The following is a 21,267-nucleotide window of genomic DNA, read 5'->3' as shown; positions in this document are numbered from 1 at the left end:
TCATCAGATCCATTCATTTAATATTTATATCCACATTGATTCAAAAGACAAACCCATGACTGTGTAGTGCTTCAACTGTACAGAGCAAGAATACACTCAATTTGCCTCTTTTCCTCAAAGCCAGGTGTACATACAGCATCTGGGTAGCTGGGATGAAGAGAACACATCCCTTTCCTTTGAAGAGGCACCAGTGGATTACTAAGGTCATGCCAAAATTCTCCTGATTTTGGCATACTCATGCTAGAGCAGCAGTGTGAACTGTAAAGACTGAAGCAATGATATTAGAACTTATCCTTTCCACTGCTGGAACTGGATAAAACATATCCCTTAACATTTCAGTCTCAATTCTGTACCAGAAGCAATGCACAGAATCTCATCTGCCACAGAGTTCCAACTGTAAACCAGTTGCCCACTAGCACCAGCTGAGTTGACACGCACTGAATTTATTATTAAAGCAGATTTTTTCTGGTCTCTGCAGTGAAGATGTTTAACCAAAACTCAAGAACACCAATTCCTGCATTTAAGAGTGCTGCAGCTGCTGCTCACTCTTGATTTACAGTCTGACCTACATCTAGTGCTCAGGCTTCTCCTCTAAATGTGTAACTGATCTTTGCATGTGCAGGTTTCAGTGAGAAGTCACTGGCAGCTCACAGGCTTCCTCCTCATTTTCACTCACATACTACTAGCACATGCTGGATTCCTTCCACACAGGATAATATCTTGCCCTTAAGTGTCTGACTTGCTCCCCACCACGCTTCTGTAATAAACTGGCCTTGAAATTGTGACCTGTTACAAAAACCAATTATAAAAATTAATTTAAAACTAAAACTCTCACTTTGCACTGCAAAGTTCTCTTCCAAGATTGCACAGGAAGGCTCACATTCCATCTCAATTTAGCAAGATGTATAAGGATATGCTCTATTAGTTAAGCCATCTTTTACAGGTTTGCTTTGCTAGCAGGCACAGGCTGCCCAAGTGCAATGAATGACTTTTCCCAGTGTAGATTTCACAGTTACACAGCAAATTTTACACCATCTCTGAAGAAATAAGGCCTCTAACATGTCACCATAAACTTCCACTGCTGATCATTTTCCAGTCTTCTGGGTCAAATTAGATTTCTTTGACTAATTATTATAGTCTCAGGATGAATCTTAAAAACGTTTATAGTTTATATTGTAATGAGATAGAGAAGTTTTTCTGTAAGAGCTGAAAAAACAAAGTCCCTTTTTCCAAGAGGAACAGAAGGATCCCAGGAAAATACTATTACAAGATTTTTTTGGTTGCTCCTACATAATTAGGTGCTAAGTGCAGACAAAATTTCTCAAAAGTCAAGCTAATTTCCATCAACATAGTTTCTATTTACAAACCCTTCACTTTGATTTTAGCAAGGATTTTGTCTTCTCAGTTTGCAAATAATGAAAAATAAGAATTTGATGAGTGTGCACTTCTAAGCAAGCACTACTCAAACTGTCAAGGATTCAACTGGCAAACTGGAGATAAGCATCAAATGGGAGACCAAAAGGAGTTTGGGCTATATTGAGAATATTAAAACCAAATACTTATCAGGTCATTAATGAAACTAATAGAAAATACAGGTTATACCAAGTTGGAGAAGCCTAGAAGCATACTGGGGAACAGAATGGGAAAGCCTGGAAAAAGCAGATGTAATTCAGGAGACAGAAGTCAATTGTAAAAAAAAAAAATAAAAAAATCTGCATTTATTCAACTGCGCAAACAAAATAACTATATTTACTTTGTGGTACTCTCAGAAGTGTACAAAGCATACACAGACTGTGTGCCTGTGTGCTGTGTATGTCAACAACATACTTAGTATAAAGAGGAAAATAGTATCAGGAACTGGTTTTCACTATGCCATTTAAAACTCAGCTGCAGCCTCCATCCTTTCAGATTTCCACACTTCCAGAAAAATTCGGGCAATTTGGATCTATGAAGCAGCAACAAGTCAAATCTAGGAAAGAGAGTGTTCAAGAAAAGGGTGAAGAACTGAATCTGTCTCAACAGGATAAAGGTAAAGGGGCCAGTATGAAGTCCTCAAATACACTGAAGGTACCCAAAAGCAAATAAAAGCTTACCCTTTCTCTCTGAGGTGCTGAGAAAGGCAGGAAAGCCAGAGTTATGAAAGATGAGGGTGCAACGAATGCTCTAATTAGGCAGAGCAGTAAACTAGATCAGCTCTCATATTCATGATTTTCCCAGCCATACTGACATTTACCCAATACAGCCAAAATCTGACCCCCAAATTAACTCCCTTTACAGCATGGAAGCAATAATTTTCAGAAAACAAGATAAATTAACAACCTCACTTTCTAAATGCTAAAACTCTCCCTTTTCCCATTCAGAGATTTTAAACATTTGAACAGCTGAGAGCTCCACTATAATAACTGGTACAGAAACTGAATATGGATTATTTCCAAGCAATACATTGGAGTAAAGCAGTACTGTTCTGTTGTACTGAGCTTCACAAATTGGAGAAGAAAAATAAATTAGAATCCACAGTTAGTATTTACCAAATTTACACCTTTTCTGTATAAGTTTGGGGCTATAAAGCAAAGCTTATGGAAAAATATTTATTTAAGACACCAGAGCACTTTTAGCAAAGCAACATAGTTGATAAAGAAAAGCAGACTCACCTTCCGCAATTCAATTGTAACTTCATTTCTGTGTCTTCTCATAGTCTGTTTTAAAAAAAAAAAAGTATGTCAAGAAAGTCGTATCCAGTTTGGAATCAGCTGTTTCTAGGTTAAAAAATGCAGTTATTCATCAAAAGACATGGAAAACTGTGCATAATTTATAACTCAATCTTTTCTAGGAGGATGCACATGGTTTTTGTGATGTTTTGCTTCACTTGGGTTTTTTTTGTTTGATTTGATTTGTTCTCTTTTTTTTAATCATACACCTTACAGATAGCTTTTACCTCAAGAAGTATCCCAAAGGTACAAAATATCAACTTCCCCATGGAGTTTTCACTAGAATGATTCTCCAGGTGTTTTCACTGAAATGACTCTCCAGGTGTTTACATGTGCAGACCATAAGCACTAGTAAATCCAGGTTCTCATATTCTCATATCAGACAATCTCATATTCCCATATAATCACATTCACAACCTAAACACATAACCTATACCAGTTCTCTGGCCAAAATCAATCATGACTGAGCTCTATGCAACAAGACCCATCAGGCTTGCAGAAAAAGGAAACAAAGTAGTACAGTGGTACTGAGTCTCCTTAGGATCTGTAGCTGAAACACTACAAAGGAAAACCAGCCCACAAGCATCTCAGCTCCTTAAAGATACTGCACACTCCGAACACATTCCCGACAATGCTGCTGCACCTCTCAGATAAGAGAGGCCAGAACACTGAACACGTATTTTAGCCTACTGAAGGCAATCTCCTTAGGTTCATTCAACTATCAGTGGAAAAAACATGTACCATCAGAATGCAATTCAAAGGAGAACAGGACTGGATGACTGCTGGCAGTCCAGCAAGATCACCCACACTCACTAAAATTAGCCTTTTAAAATATTTCCTATGTCCTATCCTACTGACCTTCACTGCCACTATCATGTTCCTTTTGAGTTAGGGCAAATAACTCCCTGAGCAAAAAAAGTTACCAGTGAAGACCAGCAACAAACAGTAAACACCAGCACTCCCCATCAGCCACCTAAGAAAACACCAAACGTGCTAAAGATGAAACACAGATAGAAAAAATGAGCGGATTTCACACCATGAATATATGCAGGACAGAACTACAATGGCTTCACTGCTCTCAGCCAGTTTGCACAGCAGTGCCATGGGCAGGGGTGCTGCTCACTAGACCAGGTTGCCCCATCCAGCCTGCCTTGATCACTGCCAGGGATGGGGCAACTTCTTTGGACAACCTGTGCCTCACCACCCTCTCAGTAAAGAATCTTCCTGACATCTAATCTAAACCTACCCTCTTTCAATTTAAAAACACTGTCCTTTGTCCTCTTGCTACCTCTCTCCCTCCTTTTTGTAAAGTACTGGAAGGCTGCAATGAGGTCTCCCTGAAGCTGTCTCGTCTCCATTATAAAATTCATGAAATTCTCCATGAAATTCATTACCTTGGGTTCACTTGAGAATAAGAAAGGCTTGTCTTCCTCCCGACTACTTGATTAACCAGCTCACTCATGTAAACATGGACAAAATGCTCCTTTTACATCTACAGGGTTGAACTCCACTACTTTAAACAAAATAAGTCCTCATCACTGTCAGAGGACACCAGCACTACAGCATCCACCAGAACTGCATGTTATTTCCCCCTCTCACCATTTTGGTAAACCATTTGATACTTGTAACCATCTGAGCCTGCTGCAACAGCTCAGTATGATAGGGACTGGATAGCTGGGGAATGGGAGGGCTTTGTCTGAACAAAGAACCCAAGAAGTCATCATATGCAACCAGCAAGACCAGTCATTCAAATTTCTTGTTTTATTAGAACTTTATATTTGAATAATCTTAATAACTGTGTCAAATTTAAGAACACCACACAGCCTGAAGTTTTTCAACACTTCTTCCCCATGACAGCTGCCTCCCAGTACTAAAGGGGGATACAAGAGAGCTGGAAAGGGACTTTTTACCAGAGCATGGAGTGATAGGACAAGGGGGAATGGCTTTCAACTGAAAGAGGGCAGGTTTAGACTAGACATTAGGACAAATTCTTTACTGTGAGGTGGGTAAGGCAGTGGCACAGGCTTCCCAGAAAAGTTGTGAATGTTCCAACCCTGGAATTGTTCAAGACCAAGAGGGATGAGGCTTTGAACAAGCTGGTCTTGCGGAAGGTATTCTTGCCCATGGCAGGAGGATTGGAACTGGATCTCCAAGGCTCCTTTCCACTCACGTCATTCCATGATTCTGTAACTCTGCATTTCAATAAAAAATGTAACAAAACAATGCTGTAAAGTCTCCTTTTCTTGATCATTCTGTGTTCCAAACACCAAAACTCTTTACTGAACTTTTCACTAGCAACACCATCCCACCTTCCCCTCAAATCTCACCTTTCATTCCTACTCATCTTAAATTTTGAGTTTGAGGTGTAACCTACCATAATCACTCAACTCAAATGTCCACTAGAATTTTCCTCTCCAAACTCCAATATTGCACATGCCAAATTTGAAGTCTCAGTGATTTAACTGATGCAAGGCATAATTTACTTTTAGATTTGCTCCCTACCTACAATTTACTCGTTTATCTATGCAAGAATACTCTAGAACACTTATACTGAACAGAGAAAGAGAGAGACTAAATCTGAAGCTCTTTAGAAGACAACGATAACATTTATCACCTACCACTCTTCGGGAAGCAGGGCAGATTTAAGGAACACTATATGCTGTGCTCAGCAGTTCAGCAGTTTGATATTTCTGGTTTAGAAAAAACCCAAATACAGGGCAGTCCCAGGCAAGACATAACTACTCATTTCATCAATTTACTCTAAAACCTTCTCTAACAATATTTTGACTAAAGACAGTTACTCAAGAGTCAGCTATAAAGTCTCAATTGGGAAGACTCCAAACTTCTTTCTAAGGGCAAATCACTCACTCAGATTTTCCATTAGGGTTTTATCTTTGTTTCATGCTTCCATTACTTCATCCTGTCTGATCCTACCCTATTACAAATCTGTCTCAATATTTTTTTACTCTTTCTTCTTTTTTATCAAATTGATCTTCAAAATATTTCACTACTCCATTACACACAGTTTTCACATTCCATGTACAAAAATCTCCCATCTTTTCCTCATTTAGAGAGCTACCACTCTTTAGAAAGATTCATAAAAAAAGCTATCACCTCTGAAGACATTTTTGTTGTCCAGTACCACAGATTTTTTGAGCTCTAATATTCTTTAGGCAATCTCCATATTACCTGGGTTTCATCCTTTTAGGTGTTCTTTTGTATTTCATTTTAAACCTACTATGAGTGTTTTCTCTTTAAAGCAGCTCTGGTACTTTTCACCTTCCTCCTTTTAAAGGCAGTACAGGTTGATAACTGGGATACCAGTTGGAACCAATGACTGGTACTTAACAGTTTAGTGCCCCCCACTAAACTAAGGGCTCCCAGTCTTAGTGCTCCCAGGGCTCTCCTGATGGCACAGCATCTTTAAAAAAGTCCATTTGTCAGGGTCATCAAGATCACCAAGAATCAGTGATACAACACTGGGGCTAGAGGCTTCCTACAAGCACATGGGACTGAAGTTCCCAAAGAGCCTGTGGTGCATTCTGGCAGTTAAACTTGGTTGCCATGGCTGGATCATGATCAGTGCTCCTTGCTTGAGGTCTGCTGACACTACTTCTAACCCAACACTTTGTGTCCCTGACACATGACATGACCACTGCATATCAATGTGTTTAATCCCATAGATTCCAGTACTTGCCAATTGTGGCAATCACAGACATGAAAAACACATGAATGCACTTCACATTGGCTTGATTACCTAACTCTGTTCATGCTTCTTACTGGGGATTTCTCCAGACTGTTGCCCAGCTTGATTTTCTCCTCTTTACCATTGGTGCTGATACACTAGTGACAGACTGCTCTAAGGTAAGACTCTGAATGTCCACAATCTAGTCATCTTTGCCTTGAAAGACCTAAAATATATTTCAGCTTCATCCAACTACAAGAAATGCAGGTACACATATAGCACCATATTCTGCATACTCTTGCTGGACTTTTGGAAGTTTTACTTTAAAACTTTCAGACCAAAAGGCACAATTTCCAATCTTATCTGGTAGGGTGAGGTGAGGAGAGTGGGACAGGATAGGACAGGAAGATTGACAAAGCCCAGATTTTACTCCCCAAAAAACAGACCTAAATGATTCAGATAAATTTTTGTCCTGATTTGCCATTTCTTGAAAGTATTTAAAGCTTGTGTTTCAGATGAACCATTTTAGAAATACAGCAGGTCATCAGCACCTTCCTACAGCCTCAGAAGAGACACACATATTATAATGCAATAGCATATAAAAGAAGCAGTCTTAAGTACCACTGCTAGTCTCCCTTCTAGGAATCATTACCACTGTAAGCAGAATAACATGCTTTTACACAACCTGCAAGACCCAGCATGTAGGGGACTGAGAGGTATTTACAAGGGATTGATACCCTAGTGGGAAGGCTAAACATTTTCCCCAGCTAATACATGTCAGATAAGACAAAGAGAAGAGATGAAATTATTCTGCAACCTAACCCAGGATTCATTCCCAGGTTCCAGGCTGGGAGGACATCTGCTGAAGTTTATAGATACCACACCAGTTGAAGCCTAGCAAGAGGTTACCAATGGATCTAAACCAGGGTTTGACATCCACAGCTTCTGACTGTGATCACATCTCAACATAATGTGCTCAAACAAGTAACTTCATGGAACACTGAAACAGCACATCTCAACACTAACCCCCAAGCTAAGGCTGAACTGTTTCACTGGATAAAAAAACAAGTCTCCAAATCTCAGACAGGGAAAATATGGCACAGGCAAAATCCTACAAATCACAAAATGATGACAGCTGCAGCATCTGAACCATGAGGACACCCTAAACACAAGGCATTAATGCACCATGCACTGCGTGCAAACAGTAAAAACGAGTAACTGCCAGTCAGCAGTAAGAAACAAGAACACAGCACTTATCAAGCTGTGCTACAACATCACATCCCAATTGTTATACATGACTCAAGGCAGACTTCAGTTCATAAGGCTTTTGTAACAAGAAATTTCTTCTCCCCAGTTCACCATATGTAAGGAACAATTATTTACCAGTATGTTTGACAGGCTGACATGATCACAGTAATGCACCAAGTACTCTAAGTCTCGTTTCAAGTCAAAGTAGATGTCGAGCAGTATTTCTAATTTCAAATTCCTCAGCATTTTGTTATTTTATAAAATAAAGCATTAAAACCCCAAAAGATCTGCTAGATGTTGTTGGATAAATCAGTGTTTCACTTCTACTCTGAATGTTCTTACAAAGTCAGACAGTTACCTATGAAGAATCACTCCTTACCACCTTCCACCTGAAGGAAAAATAATTCCTAGTTCCCTCAAATCTGAAATTAATTTCATATGCCAAAGAAGAAAATCACTGCACACATTAGGGTTGCTGTGTTAAGGGCTGCAAGGGAACTTTGTTTCACTGTGATATAAAACACAGAAACGCTAAGCTGACAAAAGACAAGAGATTTAAGAGACACTAGACCTTAAAGGGAAAAAAAAGAGGAAAAGAATGCCATGGTCCTTGTAAAACTGCCTCTGACACACTCAACGGGCAAAAGGAACACAGAATACAGCTGTACTCATCAGATCAATGTTTCAGATCTCTCAACAAGGGTGGCATCTCTCTCAACAAGATGACAAGAAACTCAAAAGTTCAGTTTCAGCCACCTGAGGCGAAGAGAAATGTCTTCCTTATTTTTCAGTTGATACTTGTTTTATGACAGAACACAAAACTGCATCGAACTCTTGGTATCAAAAATCAATGGCCTCTGAAATTCTGATTTATCAGCATAAGCTGTACCACCAGCAATGCAAAGAATTATTTTTCAAATATTTGGAAGCCTTTTACCAAACCATACACACTGCACAATTACCATTTGTGAAACCGCATATGAGAGAGCGCAGGATGTACGTGCTCATCACATGTTAAAGAGCCAATACCACTCCTGTCACACTGACACTTGGTGCCTTACCACGAGCCACGCAGACCTTTCTGGAAAAAAAGGACTACTTTCAAGTGTTGAATAATGCTGAGATTCTATGGAGGTAAGTCCAACAAGCTTTTCGAGCCTTTGTTTAACATAAAAACTATTTAACTGCATAATAGTTATGCAGTTATAATAAAAATACATTAAACTACTTGAAAAGGCAACCCATAGAGCTTCTGTAGACTAAAAAAGAAAATAAATTTCAAGGAACCCCAAAACCAATCACCTGTACTTGTACATGAGAACAAGATAACATTTTTCCAACTCCTCTGTAGCAAATACATAAAGTGGTGTACTGGAGCAGGGGAGGCAATGGGACAACAACCCAAACCTTACTATAGTTATACAAGGTTGCAGGGGAAAAAAAAAATCAAGCTAATCCAAAAGGATAAAAATCACACCTCAGACAAAGCAGACAGAGTAGTCATCCATTTATGACACAATGTTTTAAAACAATGTTACTACTTTAAGCAGCTAAATCTCATGCACAATTAAACATGAAAATGAGTCTTAGGGTTTCAGTTAATTTTAAGTTTCTACTCCATATCTAAAAATCAATCTTAAATGACTATAAACATTTTGAAGTCCCTTAAGTATATCACTTCTGGAGTCAGAGAATTCTGGACACTTGGTAAGATTACTTCATCCCCAGTTACAGCAGAAATCAGCAAACCAAAACTATTTAAATAAGTGGGTGATACAAAATGAAATGTAACGACCTGACCTCCTGACTAGCTGTACACTGGGATATAGAACCCTTAAACAAAATTAAAAATTAAGTTTCATGTACAGAGTGCTTAATAATGTAGATTTGCTGCACAGAAAAAGACAATCAAATGCTACAACAGTAAGTGGTATGAATTCTAATAATTTTAACTACTTTTAGCTATACCAATTGTGTCAGAAGGAAGATTAAAGCATAACCAGCATCTACAACTAAAAATCTATCTACCATTGTAACAACAACATAGGGAGCTCAGTTGGTGCTCATCCTGAGCATCCACCTCATTAAGTGGGAATTAAGTGGGATACCTCAACAGTGTCAACTTTAAATCAACACATTTAGACCACTTCCATTACAACTTCAGCAAGCAAGTCCACAAGCCATCAGAAATTAAGAGGGAGGAAGCAGATGTTTTTACCCAGGCAGCACGTCAATACTGCCAGCTAGCTGCCTACCCCCACTCTCCTGCGGGCCAGCCTCCAGCTAGCCCATGGCAGTGGGAAAGCCAGCACCCCCTTGACAAGACTCATGCCTTAAGTTTTAGCTTTCATATTTTTCATGTTCTGTACTGCAGTAGGACATAACTCTGAACTTCATATAAAGTGTTAAAGTGTTAGCAAGTTCTCTTCACAGTTTAGTTAGACAAAACAATCCTTTATCCAGCCTGAGAAGCAAGGACACCGTTGTAGCTTCAGGCCCAAAAAGTGTAAACAACAGAGAACTGAGGAGAGCAGTCTGGGAGGATGGGACTGCATAACCTGAAGCTGTAACTGGACAGTTAACCCCAATATATAAATGGACCAAAACTTGTAAAAGTGTGAAAATTTGTGGCACAGTGTCCACCTTGGGTGGAGCCACAGCCAGGCTCTAGCACTGCCCAAGGTTGATCCTTTGAGGACCTTTTAATAAATTCCTACTTTATTCCTTTAACACTGTCTAGCCTCTGTTTTGGGTAGCCTCGCAAGGCATCAAGATGAACACCACACCTCAATGTCAGCTTTGGCTATCCTCTGGATACACAAGTTATGTTTCCGGGAACTTTATTAAGATGTGCATTTAATTCTTTTGAAAATTCAGCTATTAAATTGAGACAACAAATTCACTGACCAATTCCAATTTCTCTCAATCTACAAACATCATTAAATTCTTTATTTCTGCTTTTGTCTCTCAACATTACAGAAACAGGTCTCAGAAAATCAGAAGTCACATGCTTAGAGGAAAGAGCTACCCTGAACACATAGCTGGGTTAGTAAAGCAGCTTGATAAAACATACAGTGAGCCCAACCAGCTTAGCATTTGCAAGTCAGTTCTAGACTACTTCCACCTCCCTAACTGAAAGACAAATCTGGCCCAGTTCCAACAGCTGGACTGGATGTAACTAATGCCTTCCCTCTTGCATGTGAGCATATCCTTGAGTACAATTTTTATATTTCACAACATAGGTGTGTGTGCAAAACAATAAAAGGTGATGTTTGTATAGATGAAGTAAACACCCATCTTCCCCAGAAATTGCTTTATTGGCCTTTTTTCCCTATTCCTTCCCTGACACCTCTTCAAAAGTACAAAATACTGCAATGCACGTGAAAATGCACAAGCCTCAGGAGCCAGGCTGATTTGGGGCAGGAAAAAAGCCCATCAAAATGCTTGTTCGCATACAATGGATGAGATGATTAAGACTGACAGCTGCCTATCTTTGGTTAACATCGGACGCTAAATATTCTCAATTTGCACAGACATATAATTTGTAAATTTGTACATGCAAAGTTGAGGCTTAAACTGATGATATTCTACTTGTTCTGAGAACAGCTGGCTTCAGATAAAAACAAAGACTAAGAACACTGACAGGAGGTGACACTGCTGTTCTACCTGTTCACACCTTCAAAGTGTATATATATCCCTTACTGCAAGAATTGCAAGTATCTCACAATACAGGAGAGAAGAATTCTGGGATAGCATCATGACAATCTGAATGCAACTACTTAATCACAATTGGAGGAATTAAAAACAATGATGCTCTGTACACCAATCCCATCTTGTTCTTTTGGACACACAAAAAGATTTGACCTTCACGCCAAGTAAACCAAATGTTTAGTCCAAATTAACCCTTCTAGCTAGGTTTATTCCCTTACTCACCAGCATCATGGACTATTACCCATCTTTTCTCCCCTAACCAGTGTATGTTCCAGGCAGACTTCCTCCCCAAGCCTAATTTTGAAACTTAGTTAATTACCAAGTGCTCCTATATAAAGTTCCAAATTGTCCTTCTAAGAAAAAAAAAAAAAAAAAAAAAGGGAATTTTTCCCAGTTGTATAGACTACAGAGTTAGAACAACTTCACTTCTGGCTTTGTTATCATAACTCCACATAAATTATGCTGACCCAGTTAAAAATGCAGGCAGGGGGCATGGATTCCACAGTACAAAGCAGCCAAACAAACTTAAAATGTGTCTGTACCTTGATCTGATACTCCAAGACAGTTTTATTTCGTTTGATTACTATTTGATCTAAAAGGTATTTGCTCTTCTTTTAGGTAAACATTCTATTATTTTGCAGAAGGTATTAAAACTTAATTGAGATTCCCTGTGTGCTGCAGGACCATAATATTTTAAATCTTCCTTTTGGCTTGTAGCATTTAACACAGTACTAGGTACATAAAGAGCAGAGTGCAGTGTTTATGCCACTTGTCTTATCTTACTTATCTTATGCCATGATTTGTCTGGGACCTATATTCCTCAGGGTTAATAAAGGCCACTAAAAGCAAACTAGTTCTTTTGCAGCTGGAGATGACACATTTTTTTTTAAAATCCCCAATTTGGGGCCCCTGAAATTAAGCCCAGCTGCCTTCTGTAAACTAGTCTGTGGCAAGATAATTCAGGTATCTGAACATGGCTAGCCTCAGCAAACTGGATGAATGAGAGATCTACTATAACTCTTTTACTTAGTGGAGGGTAATGCCTCACTGAAGGCAGATTCTCATGCCAATATTGAAAGCCACAAACCTCCAATTATTATTGCTCATGATGCTGACCCACCTGAAAGCCCTGTGGAAGCAGACAGAGCTGCCCATCCACATTGTCTGCTTCTACTGCTCCAAAAGATCTTAGCAGAAAAGCAATTGCTGTGTTTATTTATTACCAGCTCTTTTGTAAGGATATTTTTCAAGGTCCTGATATCCTCTCTGCAACTGTTCAACCTTCATACTGAGCTACTACCAGCAAAGAAGCGAGAAATGAGCATTCCTGTTTTCATTCCCATATACCAATCATCCACTTTACAAGTACAAACTATCAAACAACCCTCAGGAGACTGGACTAGAAGCAAGTTGGCTGCATTCAACACAAATTGCACCAATACTGGAATACGGTGAACATGTTATCTCCTGGTTTGATATAGAATAAAAGAGCTGGAATTCTCTATTCAACATCACAACTCAAGGAAGGAATACAAAATCTAGTCCATTTCCAGTTACTACAGTTGTGTGAATCAAGGACATTATATCCTATCAAAAGTTTTACAGGACTTCCATTCAGATGTATGTAGATCTTAACACTGTTAATCACACTTACTGACACCAGACCAAAGACCGAAACGCACCCATTTGGGCTCTACCTGAACGCAAAATCAAGTTTCCAGGTAATTCAACAGCATCCCCAGATAAAGTCACCAATGTGCAACAGCTGGTCTGCACAAACCAACAGATAGGCAGCAAGGATGACCAACTAATTCCAAGTACTACTTTTGACTGGTGGTCCTAAGTGAGCAAGGAACCTCTCCACAGAATGTCACAAAAAGTAGTGGCAATGCTGTCACTTGCCATCTCCATTTTGACACAAGGTCTACCTTGAAAAACTTAACTGCAGTGTTTGGTCATTTATGCTGCAGCCAAAAGAAACTGATGGACACCTGCATCGAGTTTTTCTTCTCCTCTCATCTCTTTTGGACAGAGAAGGGCATACTGAATTTCACAAAGATGCCAGCTCTGCCTTATCTGAATACTCTATACACCAAATAAACACCAAGAAGAGTGGAAACCAAGATAGTCTAATTATAAGTGATTCCTATTCATACTTCTTTTGAAAGTTAAAAGATAAAGGCTTCTTGACACATTAAATAGGTACAAGCAAATCCAAGGATTTGAGATTCAGTACTTTTATGTTACAGGAATCTGCTTTTGCCAGTACACAAGCTTCTAAAAAGGCAATTAGTTATTTCACTAAATTGCATGAGCAGGATAGAAAAAGCTTTAGAGTTTCCTGGAAAGAGAAGCTTAACCCCGCCTTGAGGGAGAACAAATTAAATACCTCCACCACTCCTTGGTCTTGCCTAAGACATGACACCTCTTCTATCCTCTCCTAAAGTTTCTAAGCAAGCATCCCTCCCATCCCTTTCGAGCAGGGAAAGCAGCAGACCTGTCTAGTCAGGCAGAAAAACCTGACTGCATCCACAAAAGACAAGGAAGCCCTTTCCCATTCCACAGCCCAGAAGAGTCTGAAGAAGAGTCTAGAAAACCAACTCAGGTACACTTTCATTTTTTTACTAACAGATGTTACCAGAAATCAAACCTACCACCTAATGTCATATTTCATAGACAAAATACCATATTCACTGGTGTACAGGACATCAAAGCAGCAAAGCCAAATTAGGATCTTTCATGGTAACTAGGTGCAAACAACTGACTAAAATTATGATCTTCAGATCAACATAAAGATTTAAATACTTTCAAATGTAAAAACTTATATTGTAGATTGTAGAAATTGTAGATAACCACTTTTAAGAAATTCATTACGAAATTAAGTGTTTGGTCAGAAAGGCTTCACAGATTTCTGGGGCAAACACCAGAAGACCAGAGATTCTTAAGCGTGCCAAATATTTATACTAGTTTCCCTTAGCAAGAAGAAAAATAAAGAAAACATACAAGGCTAAATACAGCCAGATACCTTCTTGTGCAATCTGTGTTTGAATAAAGACACTCCCTTTTCAAATACGTAAACAGTCTTCAACTGTAATACCAAAGTACCTGGGATGATCATTCTATGAATCCATTATAGATTTACAAACACTTCCCTGTGAACTGGGGAAAAAAATTTTGTTATTCCATCTATAAAATGAGAAAATAATTACAATTTGCATACATTCACAGGGTGCCATGAAAAAAAAACAATAAATCAAGTCCCTAGAGAGCTAGGCTATATTCAACCACAGCAGACTTTTTTGGTATACTATTACATGGCCCAAATGAAATCAGATTTTCTTTGCTGTTTTTTTGAAAGATATAATCAAAAGGCAAAAAAAAAAAAGATTAAACATGTGCTAGCTGCCTAATTAAATCTATGAAGAGATCATTCTGCTCAAATGCAAGAGAAAACAACAAACCCAACTGACAACGCAGGAAGAAGATGGAGCATTAGGAACCAGAAAATGCACTCTAGCAACATCTCACAGTCTTATGAACCTTGTCAGCTGCCCTTTTGATTTAATCATTTCAGTATCCTAAATTTTAGATGCTTCTACCTCAGTTTTTAATGTAACAGAAAGAGAATCCGTGTGCTTACATTACTTGAACATTTTGGGTATCATACTGCTCTCCTTGAGGACTCCTTCAGTTTCTTAAAATTCCAGTTTACACATCCTTCCACTTAAAGAAAAGATGCTATCACACTGATTGCACATGTCAGTGCTCCTTTAATGCCTCTTCTTGTCTGGAAGGTTGCTCCTCAGTGCTGTTTGATCAGTGCTATGAACACCACAGATTCTTCTTGCTCACCTGGCAAACAGGATCCTGATGAATTGCAGCAGGGCTCTCATTTCAGGACCCTCTCCTGATGTGGAAAGCCTCCTGTATCTGGCTGAAAGTCAGATTTTTATTGCAGAGAAATCACTACCACTGACTTTGCACCTAACATTACATGTGCATGAGAAGTGAGAGGCCCTGATGCTAAAAATCTGCATGCAAAGAGTATCTGCTGGTGAGTGGTGACTTCAGTTACCTAAGCAGGACACAACAACTCTCTGCAGAATTTCATCAACCTTCTGACTTACACTGTAGCTGACTAAGAAAAGGCAAGGACTGGCACTCCAGGAGCTGCAAAGCTGAAATCTGACATGGTACCTGGTCAGGAATCCCCTACTGCACCTCTGAAAGCCTGGGCACACACCACATTAGCACCCTAGGTGACTGACCACCGTCTCCTCACACAGATGAGCTCTGTGTTCCACACCAGCAAGTCTGCACTGGGGCTGGAACACTCAATAAAACACTTCTCCATCAAGGCTTACAAGACTTGAAAGGAAGCTGTTTTCCCAAGCGGATTTTGAGGATCACTTACTCTATCACCACCTCCAAAGTCCACCTGTTACTGAATCTGACAATAACAAAGGTTAAAAATGCTCAAGAAGAGGTCCTCAGCTGATGAGACATGACAGAGTACGAGGGAAATGAGTAATTCAGTAACAGGTGTTTGAATGAAGAAGATACAAATTTGTCTCCTGTTCTGCAGAAACTAGTACATTATATATTCCTATTTTGTACTTGCTGTACTTTTAAATACACACAAAATCAAGTTCAAAGCTGACTGCAACATTTGCTTAGCCTGAGAAGGGAGACAAGTGTCAGGTGAGCCAAGGAGCCTCCCCAGCAGATTTAATGGTGTTAACCAGATTGTGAAGGGATAACAATCCAACAGTTAAATACCACTAGACAAGATATACCTTCTCCCCTTCACACTGACCTCTTTGAGCCACCACTGGTCTCCAGATGTGAAGGGCTGGCTCAGGAAGCTAAGGGAGCAGAAAATTAAAGAAACATGAAGAGCTTTGCAACTCATTCACTCCAAGGCACAGACAGTTCTGATGCAGGAATAACTTTTTGGAAGATACCAGTGCTTTTGACTACCTACATGAAATTCTGTGAAATGGAATACAAAGCCCAGTTTCTGCTACTATGTTAGTAAGCAGGAACATCAATTCAGTAGCAGAGTTTCCTACAGCAGGTATTTTGGAAACAACTGACAGACTCTATTACTGGAAAATATACAGGTTTTGGATTTCTTTTTCAAATCAGGTCAGTTGATAATTTGTCTTTACTACTTGATGACTAACCCGTTATCTAATAGTTCATTGCCTCCTCTAGCCTGTTATAAATTAGATGCCTCATTCCACTTCTAATCCCACAACAAATACAAATCTGATCAGTTACTTGCAGCTGCTGTATCTTCCTAATTGCTGTCTTTTCACATAACGCTGTTTTAAAGGACAAAACATCCTGATTAGATATGTGCTGGAACAGTACAATTACAAAGGCCTCAAAGAACTTATGTAAAAAATAGTTAAAGAGCCCTTTAAAACTAGTCTGACTGTTACTCTGCTACCAGCTGTGACCAGACTAATATTCTACAAATTAAAAATCAATCCTTTCATAAAAGAAGCTCTAGAGATACCAGTGGCACTGCTATAGTGTTAGAAATACACAAGAATGAAGAAAAACAAATTCTGTAATTACCGGAAGATTACCAGAGGCTTGGTGTATCACAACAGCAAACAGCAATAATTGGGCCTCAATACAGCAAGCACAGATCCCAATCAGCTTATGAAGATTATGTTCATCACAAGACACCATCTCCAAATTGCATTCTCCACAGGTATTTTGGAAATAAACAACAATTTCCTAATGTATGTGTGTATTTAAATCTTTTAAAATGCCATGGATTCAACTGATTTTGAACCTCATAGAAAACACTACACAGTACATCTAAATGGACTTATCAGGTGGTTGCTTTCTGCCAAGAGTCACGAACATTTCACAGTGTTGAACTATTTACTTGCAGACTAAAGCTTGGAAAGTTCTGCAGCAATAGCAACCAAAGAGGCTTCCCACATCCGTACCTTACTTCCTACCCATGTAATTCTTTCCAAGGTACAAACATGTACACTTTTGCTCTCCCAAGAGTATATATATTGGGTTTAAAGGGTAATAAAGAAGCAGCTGGAGCTAAAAAACTCTGCATGAGAGTACTGGATCATGTATTACATCTAGTTCCCAACAGGAAGTTACCTTTCCCAACAGGAAGTTACCTGACACCTGTTTTCACTTTACCTACTGAGACTCAACAAGCCAGTGAACCTTACAGCAGGTCCACAGTACCTTAAACCCACCTAAGCCAGCTGTTAAATCCCTACTCCCTTCTGGTGTCCTTTCCTGTGTCCAAATGAAATGCAGAGAGCTGACCAATCCGTACTGTGAAATTTTGAGAGAAACTGCATTGGTACAAAGTAGCTGGGAGTAACAGGACTTCTACAACTGCTACAACACTTGCTTGTTTCATTAAGCCTTGGAGGGGAATACAGGGAGCCAGCGAAAACTCTCCTTAGTGCACAGAACAGCGCTCAGAAATGAGCTGGCAGCAGCATGTGCACTATTCCTAGCACTGTGCAGGTACGGAGCCTCCACTGCAAAAAGCCTTTGACACCTGACAGGAGCAGGGCTTTAAGCCAGGCTGTACCTTTCCCTGATGCCCAGAGACTGCACTGATCTGGCCTCCCCAGAACAACATTCCTGTGCTCACAAAAAATTGATGGCAGCATGATAGAAAAATGGGGCTGAATTCAAGCATCCTCAAAAACTAGATCCTCACTGTTAGCAATGCAGGAACAGTAAATACATTGAATCTGCCAGAGCTGATGATGGAGATCTGGGCTAAGGCCACTTGCTTCCTCTGCCTCATTTGGAGTGAAAATGCTGAAGGCACAGAATAAAAATGTATCCTTCAAAGTTCCTGATCCCAAAGGTGATCCAGACTTAAAGATCACACAACTGCCTGTAACTGGGAAAAATACATCAGTGACCAGCACTTCAGAAACTAAAAATCAAATAGAGCAGGAGCAGGTGAAAGATGACACAGTGGCTACATTTCCTTCTGGTAAATGGCCCTCAGCAAATCTCAGAAGGATAACCCTACAGCCTAACCAACAGAAGATCTAGGACTTGCCTTCTTTTGACTTACGACTAGGGGTATGACGAGTACACAAAAAGGAAATTTTAATCCCAGTCATTGAAGTGTTTTTACATAAAGTTATTCAGTTTATAAGACAACAACTCCCTTCTAGGTTTTGGGTTTCTTTCACTCCTTGGCTTTCTTTTAAATGAGAGCATTTAGAGTTTTCAATTTAGTATGCACTTTGCTTATTTCATGACCACACAATCTCATTATATCACACACAAAAAACACCAGCAAATCATGCAGACAGCCCTACAAATTATAACACCTCTGCTCACCAAGACTGTTTCTCAGTTTTAGTCAGGGATGCTGACTAATCCTGACAGAAAGAAATGGGCTGATTGTTTGATCCACCACCTTAAACATCAGAACTGTGAGTCAACAAATGGGTGCCTGCTGCTGTAATAAAGAATAAGCAACAGTTCTAATCCAAAACATTGAAGGAGTAAATAATGTTAGGAAGGATGTTACTAAGCAAAGAATGAAGCTGAAGAACCGCAAAAATCAGAAGGTTCAAATTAGGTTTTCTAAAAGCTAGGCTAGCTTAGATATCAATACAAACAAATAAACACAGTTACAATGAGTGTCACAAATTAAGTGATTGCAACTGTTTAATTTTGTCCTGTGAAGCCTCAACTGTACTGGAATAATTAGTGCTGGATATTTAGGGAAAAAAAACATCACGGAGACTTAAGACTCATGTCCATAATCAACATAGGAAAGTCTTCTCATTTTATGTGTAACAATTCAAAAACCTCTTTCACATCTCAGGAGAACACAGAATTCAGTGAGGAGAGAACTGGCAGCTGTAGCCATGAGAGTCTTGGCTCCTTACTGATCAGCTCTGCATGCTGAGGTTAACTTTGTCTGCTGCTAATCACAGGCCAGTACCTATAAAAATAGAAAAATCTCACTAATTAAAGAAAGAACAAAAACTCCTATTAAGTGAAGAACACTTAAATTGTGGCATTTGATACTGCTATTATCCTTTCTGAGGACTAAATATTTTTTTTAATATTAATACCTCAAAATCAAAATTCCAGTTCAGTATCAACAACTTTACCTCCCTAAATGAGGAAGACAACAAAGAGGTATGGAACTTCCACCCAAACTTGAAACTAGAAGAAGGAGAATGAACCTGTACAGGTCAAAGATTCAGAACTTTGATTTCTGCTCAACACATCTGTTCCTCTGCTCTTAGAAATTCACAATGAGAAGCTGCATGGGGTGCAGAGCGAAATCCAAAAGTACTTATTTATCTTTTGTTTCCCTTAAAGTTGCATTAAGAAAAAGCAAAGACAATTATATGTCCCAGCAAACCCAGTAATAAAATATGAGTTAAGTACAAATTAAAGGAGTAAGTATTTTGGTCTGCCAGAAGAGTCTGTACCCAGAGGGGATCAATAGTAACTCTCAAGTATTTAATAGCAGTCAAAGGAAGATTATTAAAGAATGTGTTCAAGCCTGCTGTGTTCAAAGGCAATGACTGCTTCCAGGCAGAAGGTGACTCAAGTGCCACTGTTTTCAAACTGATGCTGAGACTGTACAGCTTTGAATATTTTAAGTTATCCAGAGGATATAATCTAGAGATCAGACCATGATTTATTATGCCATCATTCTAAATACTTCATTTCTCTTTGGTGGAGTTTGACAAAATGAGGCAGTGTCAATCAATGCCAATGAAAGCACTGATGCCTCCTGATTTCAAAAGCTGAGCACAGAAAATTGGAGGCAGATTCTGTATGTCAAACCCTTTACTGCAGTACAGGGAGCAAACCAAGTGTATTTAATGGCTGACAGTTGGGAATTAGGTATATTTGATTTAGAAAACAAACACTTTGTGAAGAGCCAATAACTTTCACTACGCAGAGACAATCTGTGCAATCAGCAGGTCAGTCTGTGTACCAGCTCCTCAAGAGAGGCACAGTAACTAATGGCAATTATGTAGCTCTGCTGTGCTCATTCATTCTCCACTCTAAACTTAATCAACATTGTTTTACTTTTAGAGGCTTAAGTTAGATAAAGTTTACTCCAGAAGGGTATTTCTAACATGAACTTTTAAATACCCGGATCAGAAAAGAGTCAAAAAGGAGGTTTAGTAGAAAATCTAAGATATTTAATACAAATTAAGCTGTTTGGAAAGACACTGAAACATTTCCAATCTTTAAAAGTCCTTTAAATGAACCTATATTTCATTTTAGCATCTCTCCATGGGTATGTGACTTTAAAATACCTCTGCATTTTATCTATTTGTTAGTGCAAAAGAAATATGTTACCTAGATTTGAACCCTTTTCAAAAGCAGATACGACAGCTTTAACTGCGTTACTGGAGCTCTGCACCACTCCTAGGCTCGGCCACAGAAAGGGAATCACTCAGCACACTGGAAGCCAACCCTAGGGATATGCTTCTCCAAAAGAGCAAATACACTACTCCAAAATAATTGCTTCCCCTTCAGGGGGAAATGAGAGCTAAGCCACCTTAGCTGGTCTGGCAGAAGGCAGTCCATCCCCTCCTTCCTCCCCATGGAGGCAGACATTCAATTCCCCCAGTCTTGGGCATGCTATAATATAAGCAAGCGTGGATGACAGATCAGTTCACACCAGGCACGAACATACCTAACCTTTCCCTGTTTAGAGCTCTGATGGATTCAGGCCAGTGACTGAGAAAGCAGCAACAAAGCCGGTAACCAATACGGAGAGATGAGACAAGGACAAAATGAATGAGGAGCAGCAGGGAGAGCCTCACTGGATGAGAAGGGGAAAAAGAAATGCACCACGCCCCCTCCTCACCCTGAGAAGCAACTGCTAAACAGAAGGATGGGCAATTTTTAGTT

The 21,267-nt window shown here is 39.4% G+C and overlaps 1 protein-coding gene across 1 annotated transcript in view; it reads right to left on the bottom strand.

The window, feature by feature from the left end:
- KPNA3 (karyopherin subunit alpha 3) overlaps window positions 1-21,267 on the bottom strand; it is a 47,782-nt gene that overhangs the window by 25,066 nt on the left and 1,449 nt on the right. The window contains exon 2 of the mRNA XM_058821817.1: window positions 2,652-2,696. Coding sequence (XP_058677800.1) covers window positions 2,652-2,696 — 45 coding nt within the window. The remainder of the gene's footprint in view (window positions 1-2,651; window positions 2,697-21,267) is intronic.

This window comes from Ammospiza caudacuta, chromosome 2 (assembly GCF_027887145.1).
Source record: "Ammospiza caudacuta isolate bAmmCau1 chromosome 2, bAmmCau1.pri, whole genome shotgun sequence".
Classification (NCBI taxonomy): Eukaryota; Metazoa; Chordata; class Aves; order Passeriformes; family Passerellidae; genus Ammospiza; species Ammospiza caudacuta.
Note: the sequence above shows the minus strand (reverse complement) of the source record. Positions and strands in the feature narration are given on the sequence as shown.